Source organism: Trichosurus vulpecula, chromosome 6, assembly GCF_011100635.1.
Source record: "Trichosurus vulpecula isolate mTriVul1 chromosome 6, mTriVul1.pri, whole genome shotgun sequence".
Classification (NCBI taxonomy): domain Eukaryota; kingdom Metazoa; phylum Chordata; class Mammalia; order Diprotodontia; family Phalangeridae; genus Trichosurus; species Trichosurus vulpecula.
The window spans coordinates 204,016,524-204,026,329 of record NC_050578.1 but is presented as its reverse complement, the minus strand read 5'-3'; the positions used below and the strand labels follow the sequence as shown (position 1 = coordinate 204,026,329).

Genomic DNA, 9,806 nt, shown 5'->3' with positions numbered 1-9,806 from the left:
GTTGCCCCGGGAGACCAAACAGAAGAGAAGAAGCCGATTCCCCAGCCCTGAGTTCTGTGTGTGAGAAGGGGGAGAAGGAGGCTGAGAGTACGGGGGAAGGAATGGAGTTGTCCGAAGAGAGGCCGGAAGGGGCCCAAGATCCTGTGGAAACTGAGGAGAAAACGGGCTTGGAGGTGCCCGATGTCTCCGAGGCAGGGAACCCAGACGGTGTGGGGCAGGAGGATATGGCTTCGACTGCCCAGCCGTCGGAAGGCGCAGAGCGCGGCGAGGCCGCGGAGACTGAGCCGGGACGCATGGAGGAGGCGGGGGAGGCGGAGGAGGCGGAGGAAGCGGAGGAGGCGGAGGAGGCGGGGGAAGCGGAGGAGGCGGAAGAGGCCGAGGAGGCCGAGGAGGTCGAACGCGCCGAACAGTACGAGGGAGAAGCCGACGAGGATGAAGAGGAGGCTGTGGAGGAGGAGATGCCGTCGACCCTCTCGGACGCCGGAGAGACCAGCACGGGCGGAGTTCCGGAGTCAATTGAAGGCCGCCACGAGGACTGGGTACCGGGCCGGGAGAGCGACGAGTTCCTGGATTCCCACGAGAGGGACGAGGACTTATACGAACAGGAAGAGGAGGCCGAGGAGGCTCTCGATGAGGAGGAGCTGAAGCTCCAGGAGCAGCAGCTGCGCAGCGAGCTCATGGAGCAGTATCGCGGGCTGCTTTCGGAGCGCAACCGGATCCACCAGTACAACATCCACCTGCAGCACAAGATCTCCCACGCCCTGCGCAAGAAGAAGAGCGCTGAACCCGGCGTGGAGGTGGCGGAGAAGACCGCCTCGGAGCAGGACACCCCCGAGAAGGAGCAGGCCTACCAGCGCTACTTGAGCTCGTTGGAGGAGCTCAAGAAGCAGCACAGCGAGGACGTGGAGTGGTACCAGCGCGAGCTCGAGCAGCTGCGGCAGCACTGCCAGGAGAAGCTGGCCCAGGTGGAGAAGGAGTGGAAGACCTTCCAGGCCCTCAAGAAGCAGGTAATGCTGCAGGCCATGGGCAGTTGCCGTGTGACGGGCGGCAAGCCGGCGGCCCAGCGCGAGGTGGAGCAGATCCAGGCCAACGAGGACCGCAAGGAGAAGGAGATGAGTGCTGTGCGCCTGGAGAACGTGCAGCTCAAGCAGTGCCTGGCCCACCTGGAGGCCAGGATGAAGGCACAGGAGGAGATGACAGAGGGACTGCACCTCATCGACTTCGAGCAGCTCAAGATAGAGAACCAGACCTTCAATGAGAAGGTGGAGGAACGCAACGAGGAGCTCCTAAAACTGCACTACAAAGTCACCAGCAACGTCCAAATAATCACCCACGTGAAGGAGAAATTACAGTTTGTGGAATTGGGAAATTTGCGCCTCAAGTCAGAGCTTATGGATATTGATGCTCAGGTGGCCCAGAAGAGGGACATCTTGACCAAGACTAAGAAGGCCAGAGACAGCCTGCGAGTTGATAATATCAAGTTACATCAGAAGTGTGGACTTGTGGGCAAAGAAATGCTCCTTCTGGACCTGGAGCAAAAGGTGGAACAAACCGAATTGCTCAGCCAGCGGCTAGAAACACTTAAACGCCAGCATGCGGGGCTGACACTCTCTTGCAAAGGACTCAAACAGAAAATAAAGGAATCCAAAGCGTTCCTACCATCCTGAACGTAGAAACAACTGATGTAAACCTTCAGCAAAACCTTTTCAGTTTTCATAAAGAACTTAACCTTTAGTGGACTTATTTTTCAATAGGTGCCATTTTTTTTGAAAGGCCTGTGGTAGTTAGAAAAAAAAACTATATATTTATTGAAATATGTAGTTTACAAATGCTAAGAATAGTGCCGGACACTAAGCTGAGACAACTTGTCTTAAATGGGTTGAACATCTTATGAATTTAAAACAGGGTCAAAGAAGCCAAGTACTGTGCTTGACTAAAAATTATCTCTTGTCTGAAGTGTAGAAATAAAGGACAAGCACCCTTTTAGTTCTGAACCATCCCACCATTTCAAATCATCAGCCACTACAAAAGTTTCATTTCACTTAGAGGAAGTACACAGAGAGGACCAGAAGCCTCTCCTGTGAAAAAAAGAGGCAAAGGGGATAGAAGAAAAGAGAAAACTAACTTTTTTCCTATGTATAAATTATTAAATTTTTCCTAAAATTTTTGGGTCATTTAACCCAGTCTGTTAAGTAACTATCTTTATAGAATGCCTCTTAAATTATTCACAAATAATTATTTTAGATCTACCATTCATTTAACTAGTGTTTACAGTGTTTGTGTTTACAGACACAAAAAAGGAGAAATAATTGGCAGAAAAATTAGTCTATTTTTCTCAAATGTACTTTTTCTTCTTGGTCAGGCCTACTTCTCTAAACAGTACTGGCATTAGTCTCAGCCTTAAAGTAGGGCTCCTTTTCCTGACTGTCTCAGATTCTATTAAAAAAAAAGTTATTGGTCTGTCAAGCAATTTCATCAAGGAGGTTATTTACAGTGGAAAAGATGGGCAAGAAGAGGCATAGTTTAATGGATAAATTCACTACACTCTACATTTAGTAAAACCTCCTGCATCTTGTCCAGAAATTTATAAAGGGCAAAAAAAAACCCTTTTTAAAAGTAAAGGTTCTCAAATCTTGACAGCAGGAGCCAGATTGCACCAAAATCTTTCTTATTTTAAAAACCTGTTCTCTATGTTACATTATTGTATGCATGTTTTAAGCAATCTAGAATCAATGAGATTGAATTTAGTTTTTAATAGATTACAGTGATTACAATGGCACATTTTGGGTCTTAGACCTTCTCTGAAGAACTGGAGATGTCATGGAATGGGTTCCCCCCTCATGACCATGTTAAATGGATTGTATCAAAGTAGAGGTTTGGAAAATCCTACTTCAAAGTTGGACTTTTTTGGTCTTGCAATTTTCGAACACTCCTTTTTGTAATATCAGAAGCACCCTCTTGGTAGTATTTACTTTCTTATGTTCTATTTGGAGTTAATAAAGATGAATTGAAACATCTGATGATTTTCCATCCATACCTTAAAAACATTTTGTAATCATGCTCATATTACTAATACAAAGCCCAATAGTTCATTTCATTGGTAGCTTACTTTCCATTGCTTCCCACATACAATCCTGCTTTCTTTTCAGGTTCATGTGGACCAGAAAAGTGAAAACCTTTCCTGAAAGCTATTCATTTGCAAACGTTTTTTCTTTTTGCCTCAAGGTATCAAGATACACCCAGGCAAGTGGACTGGCACACAGTGCTGAATACTAGAAAGTGAAACTTACATTTAATGCCAAGAGTGACCCACTCTACCACAGCTCGTACAGGTAATAAGGCTCCATCTACAGAGAAAATGCAAAAGCATTAAGTTTATTTTTGATTAACAGTTGTACTTAGCTGTCAGGAAGAACAATGCTGTAGATAGAACACTGAGCCAGGTCAGAAAACTTGGATTAAATTCAACCCTAACTCTACAAAAGCGTGATTGTGGGACAATCACCTCATCTCTCTGAGTCCCTCTGACTGACATGTACAAAATGGGGAGCAAACTCTTTCAAGTCAACAAGCATTTATTGAACTCTTACTGTGTGCCAGGCACTGTGTACTAAGTGCTGGGACTACAAAGAAGAGCAAAAACAGTTCTTTCCCTCAAGAAACTCACATTCTAATGGGGAAGAGAACATACAAGTGTGTGCAGAAAAAATAAATACCGGATAAATTGGATTTAAGTTCAGAAGAAAAGCACTGGATCGGAAAGGGGGTGGGGGAAGGGGTGTAAGGTTGGCGCCTCTTGAAGAAGGTGGGATTTAAAGGAACTCAGAAGGACAAGTCAGGAAAGTGTTCTAGGCTTGGGGGACAGCCAGTGAAGAAGTCACAAAGATCATAGCGGATCGCTGCATTTACTGAACTAAGAAAATAAGGTCCAGTGGCAGGATTCTCTCAGAAGGTGATTGTCAGGTAAGGCAATGAATATGAAAACTCTTAATGGTAAAGAAGTGTATACATGTAAGCAATAATGACAAACTATTTTAATCCTTCATACATTTTACCCCACCCCATCTTGTTAACAATAGCCCGCATGTTAGACACTGCTGGAAGGTAAAGGAGCTGGTAGTTAAGCAAGGCAACAGAGATGCCTGAAGAACCTGGCTATGTAACAAAGCCTAGATTTTCAAAGTGTTTAGGTATCTTGACTAGGATATTATGTAGAGAACCAACCTTGCTAATGCGAAAGGGAAAATTTTAAGATCTATAAATGGATGTAAGATTGTTATATAAAATTCTGTAACAAAACACTACAGTTTATGTACTGTTATGATACAGAACTGGAAGTGAAAAATACCCTATACATTATTATTAGCCTGTAAGTGGAGTTTTGACAGCACTGATAAAGGGCATGAGTAAACCCAGAGTCTAGACAGAAAATAGGTATGAAAAATAGAAAACACTGACTTCAATTGAAAATAAAAACTAATGCATTAGAGATATTAAGAGGCAAAAAAGGACTGTCTCAACTGTCTATAGTCATTTGATTTACTAAGCTCCTTCAACAGTCACAAGTGCTGCTGGTGTTGGATTTCTCTGTCCAGATTTGTTAAAGTTCATTTATCCTTACCCTGGTTTGAGTATTTTAACATTTAAATTCCATTCAGTAATATACTGACACACAGATGTTTGATGATAGGTGTATCTCTAAGAGGGTGGTGCCAGGGGCATGGTGTTGAATTCTGAAAAGTTAGGGAGGGGAATGAAGAGAAGGCTAGGCTGAGCCTCTCCTAAAAAGGGAGGCCCCAGGAAGAACTCACCAGGAGAAAGAGAACTGGCTGAACAGAAGCATATTCCAAGCTGAGAAGGCTGTAGAGAGAATGTTTTAGGGTAAGACTGCAGATGAGGCATGGTATTTTAATCCAGAAAGTCAGAAGCACTGCCAGGAGGACAAGCATGGAAAGACATATAGGAATGGATGCAGAGTGAAATAAGCAAAACTAGTAAAAATACATGACAACCCTATCAATGGCAAGAACCAAAAAAAAAAAAAAAAAAAAGAAACATCACTTTAATAAGAGGTGGAAGACAGACTACAAGTGTGGAACACTTCACGTACTATAACTGGGTTTATGTGTGTTATCCCTGTTTAGCTACTTTTTTCCCTTTTTAATTTGCTACATGGGATGACTGAGTAGAGGTGGGTGGGGAGATATATTTAGAAATAAAAGGGAAAAAAGATAATTTAAAATATGTAAAAGGAGAGGTCTGGAGTAGATGTTTTGAGGTTTTGTCAAGTTTTAATTTTCTGGGATTTTAAAGGACTAAAACAATTAGTGGAGCACCTTTTAGGTACAATGACATCTCTAAATGGAATTGTGCATCTAGTCATATTAAGTTTGAACTATCTATGCATCAGTTTTCCACAGACTGTCACGGGAACTCACCTTGTATAAGTATTACCTCTTCCTATCTAAACATGGTCCAAAGTGAGAAAGGGTCTTTCTCACTTAGAAAACTTCAAAGGGATCAGGTTTCTGAATAGTGTTTATGTTAACCAAGTGCCACCTTACTGAGTTCCATACTGATGGGGGCCATAATATTAGAGGAACGAAAGTAAATCTGGCCCAGAACAGGTGAGCGATAAATGATCACACAACAGTTGGAAAAGACCTTAGCATTCAGTTCAACCTCTTCATTTGGAGAATGTAGAGAATGAGCCCAGAGAAGTTCAGCAATTTCCCCACAGTTACACAGGTAAGAAAAGAGCAGAACTAGTCTTTGACCCCCATTCCACTATTTACAAATTTAGTATTCTTTCCCTTGTGTTACACTGCCCAAAAGACAAGTTAACTGTAGCCCTCTAGATGGATGGTTTAGTAGGGCTCTCCTTTTGGGAGTTGGGAATGGTGCTACATACTTATGAAATGTCCACATTGGAATCAATATATACTCCATTTTAACTCCAAATCTCATGTTTTATGGAACACTAGATTGCATATGTTCTTTTTCAGCATTTATCTGTATTTTCCTTTCAGGGAGAGCTCATTTTAAGGGGTGGAAAGGTCTCAAACTAATATGGCAATACAGATACCCCTTTAAAATCAGTTTAGTTTTCTCCAAATACTGGGAAATATTTGCCTGTACCCATGAAACGAAAGCCCTTAACTACCTCTGTAATAAAATCTGGACAAAATATAGTAACTTATTTCTAATCTAGAAGATAAAAATGTAATCTTTCAGCTAAAGTATATGAACAACAGATATAAAGCAATTTTACATGACTTTTATTTAATAAAACCACATATTTACAATTCAAAAAGTTTGTTTGATACACTCACCTAAACAAAACAAATGGATAACTGTATAAGCAATCAAAACATAATATGTAGCAAGTGTATCAAGAGTTATCTATAAGCAATTTGAATTAAAGACATCGAAAAATATAAGCAGTTATAAAGTACTTTTAAAATGAACTTTTAAAACGAAATAAGACATTCTGACTAGCGACTGAAGATGCTGAGTTTGTTCTCTACTATAAAGTGCAGGTTGCACAAAATCCCAAACATGAGATGTCTTAGATTCTGTAATTGAGTAGCACATAAAGTGAAAAATGCAGACTTCTGAAATGGTGCAGCATTTCAATGTTTTCCAGTTATTCTTAAGGAGAAGCCCAGTTCTTTTGGATGGGAACATCTACTGAAAAGAGGGCAAGTCCATCTGCCTTTTAGTTTAAACCTCCCAACACTTGAACAGTAAAAATTAAGTTGGCAAAATCTTAGGTGATTCCTGAATTGGTTATGAAAACTATTCTTCAGAACTTTAGGTAAGTTGTCCAATCACAGGGTGTCAAGGACTTCTATGCCAATTTCACATGCATCAATAATTCTATCCAAAGGAGTATTTTCCAAATTAGTCTAATGAAAAAAGTTAGATGAATTTTTAGACAAGTGAAAAATTTCACACACTGTGCAAAGCTCATTATTGCATCACTTTTCTGCTCAACAAATATTTATGTACACCAAGAGAAGATAGAAAATATATACATCCTCAGAGATCAGAAATCCTTGAAAGTACATGAACAAAAATAATTACATCTGTGGGTTCTTAACAGTGCACAAGTGCTGCGGCAGGCCCTTGGTCACAACCATGGCACTTTCAGTCTTGTGTTACATTCAACATCTTGATTTTAGGAAATGGGCATCTGCAGAGGTTAGGGGCTAGAAAGGTTGGTAGGGCATCCAATGGAAAAAGAATGCCTTCTCAAAAAATTAAAATTAACAATAGGCAAGTCATCTTTTTAAAGGTTGGGGCAAAAAGTGACATCAACAGCATATTACAAATCTCACTGGAGGAGAGTCAGCATTTTATAGCTGAACGCGTATCTAAAAAAGTTCATTCCTAAAAAGTTAACAAATCACACTTAGTGCAAGTATGCGATGTTAGGCATACTGATGACTTCAGAAGTGGATACCTTAACCTGAAGATCTATTGACCTTCTAGTTGTCTACTGCAACTGGGCAGATCAAAAGAGAGAAGTAGCAGATTTGCAAAAACTATGGAAATAAGACCACAGTCAGGTTTGGATGGGCCTAAGACTTCTGATACTCAAAGAGATCAACCCACCAACAGCAACAATCTACTCAGAGAAGTATATAACTGGGAATGAGAAGTATAAATAAGAAATGCTTCCTCCTTCTTGCATGGTGTGATAATACTCCTCAAGCACTTATGGCAATGTCAAGTGACATCACAATATGCTCTGAACTGGTCAAAACAGCACTCTAAGAAACCAAGAAGTTGGTGGATCACTGAGCATTGGGAAGAGGGGTGGGGGAAAGAGTCATGGATTCACAAAGACATTATCACCCATTTATAAAATTTTTGTCCAAAAAAACCCTGACCATTTTCTACAAGTGGAATAACTGAAGTTCTTAATTACATTACTAGGAAAACTGTCTGTGGGTAACAAGAGACATAAGGGATTCTTAAATCCTAGTTCAGAGCTATTAGGTATATATTGCTTCATTCTTCTGTGATGATAAATTCTAAAGCGCATGATGCCATACATAGAGGTAACCATGGGCACTTATGATTTATTCTGACATTCAGCTGATGAAGTCAGGGAAAGAAGTGGCCTTTCCCTCATGCATGGCCCACTGTTGTGGGGTTTTCTTTTTGTTTGTTTCTGAGTGTGTCTGTCATGTAACTTGCATTCATACAGACACTGTATAGTCATATCTCATATGGTTGTGTTTCTTCTATTTTTTTTCAACAAGTAAAGGCTGTTTATGTTCTTCTATCCACCAAGTTTTATTTCGTCTTAGTATGATTGCCAATAGAGCAGGGGTACAGTCTCTAGGAGAAGTTGGTACTCTTTGGATATTAAATGTGTCATTTCAAACAAACACATATGCTAAGAAACTTTATAAAGGCAACGTGGTAAAACTCTAAAACAAGCATCAGGTCCCTTGCCCAATAATGTGTAGCTCTTTTGGTGGTATCAATACACAATCCCATTTTCACTGAATGTTATCTTTGGTAAATGTGTTTTAAAAACATGACCCAGAGCTTTGGGGGGAAAAACAGCTAATGAGATTAATACCTTCCTTAACAAAAATATGGAAACATGAACTGGTGTCATGGATTAAGAGATCTTCAAAAGCACATTTCTTAAGCATTTTGGCTACAACAAGAGTGTATAAAGTACTTTCCAGCATTTCATATTGACTTGCTAAGATTTAATTATCTTGTATGGAAACTGAAAGGAAAAACTTAGTCATTGCTCTTATTCAAAATCGTGCACAGAGTGTGAGGGCTGTGTACAATCGACACCAGGTCATCATGCCACTAAGCTTAAGGCTAAGCCTTGGATGTGTGGGAGTGTGTTTTTAAGGCCAACTCCAGTATAATAAAACTTGAAAATAACAGAGTTGATGTTTCTCAGATGCCTGTATCCATTTGAAAGCAAGACACATGCCACTTGGATATCTCTTGCCCCAATACATCGAAGTGTCAGTGTCTGAGGGAAGGGCTTCCCCTTTCCACGTCCCGGTTGTCTTTCTGCAGTGCAAGCAGTACCTAGAAATCAGATGGGAGACAATTAACCAAAGGCTACCTGGAATATACATGCACCTACAAACAGTCACATGAAAGACAATAAAGACAGTTATAAAAGGGGTTAAATGTGAGAGTTTGACAGTGGGTTTTACAGGGCATGCTATAGGGCCCACAATGATTAAACAATTCAAATGAGAAAATTTGCCACCTCAAAAACTTCTCAAGTTTTAACCTGCAAGACACTGAGAAATAATAGTCCTAATGTCTGACAAGTACAGAGCTTTAAAACTGCCAAATGTTTTTATGCAAATTACCTCATCTGACACAAATAAATAAAGCCTATAAGAACATGTGATATCTATAACTGTAACAATTTGCTGCTAAAAGCTGAAGTGACAGTAACTGTCCCTGAATTAAGATGATATACATCAATGAAATCCACAAATAATCTTAGAATTCATTAATTTCAACCTCTTCTCCCAGAGTAACAAGATTTTATATTAATGAGAGGAAACAAAAACAAGCAATACAAAGAAAGAAGCATCAACTCAGGAACTATAAAAAGTTAAGTGAACTACAGTATAAACCATTAATTATGTCAGACATTAACTTTTTCCCATTTACTTTGAGAAAGCACTATACTGTTCACTCGACAAAGAAAATTTCTAGTAAATGTATCTGTAAACAAGCTAGATGGCACTTAGTTTTTAATTTGATTTTGTTTAATTTTCAAATTCTAAATTTGGCATTTCCAA

At 40.3% G+C, this 9,806-nt stretch overlaps 2 protein-coding genes across 3 annotated transcripts in view; one reads left to right on the top strand and one right to left on the bottom strand.

Annotated features, from left to right (window-relative positions):
• The first annotated feature begins 101 nt into the window (after positions 1-101).
• Positions 102-1,667, top strand: CCDC96 (coiled-coil domain containing 96). The gene has a single exon (XM_036765078.1). It carries the CDS (start codon positions 102-104, stop codon positions 1,665-1,667), a length of 1,566 nt encoding a protein of 521 aa, XP_036620973.1.
• A 4,590-nt stretch (positions 1,668-6,257) lies between these two features.
• Positions 6,258-9,806, bottom strand: part of TBC1D14 (TBC1 domain family member 14) — a 116,723-nt gene continuing 113,174 nt past the window's right edge. Inside the window, exon 14 of one of the 2 annotated variants that reach the window (XM_036763056.1) lies at positions 6,258-9,072. In XM_036763056.1, coding sequence (XP_036618951.1) covers positions 9,007-9,072 — 66 coding nt within the window. In that variant the 3' untranslated portion in view covers positions 6,258-9,006. The remainder of the gene's footprint in view (positions 9,073-9,806) is intronic. The other variant, XM_036763057.1, reaches the window with a different exon arrangement.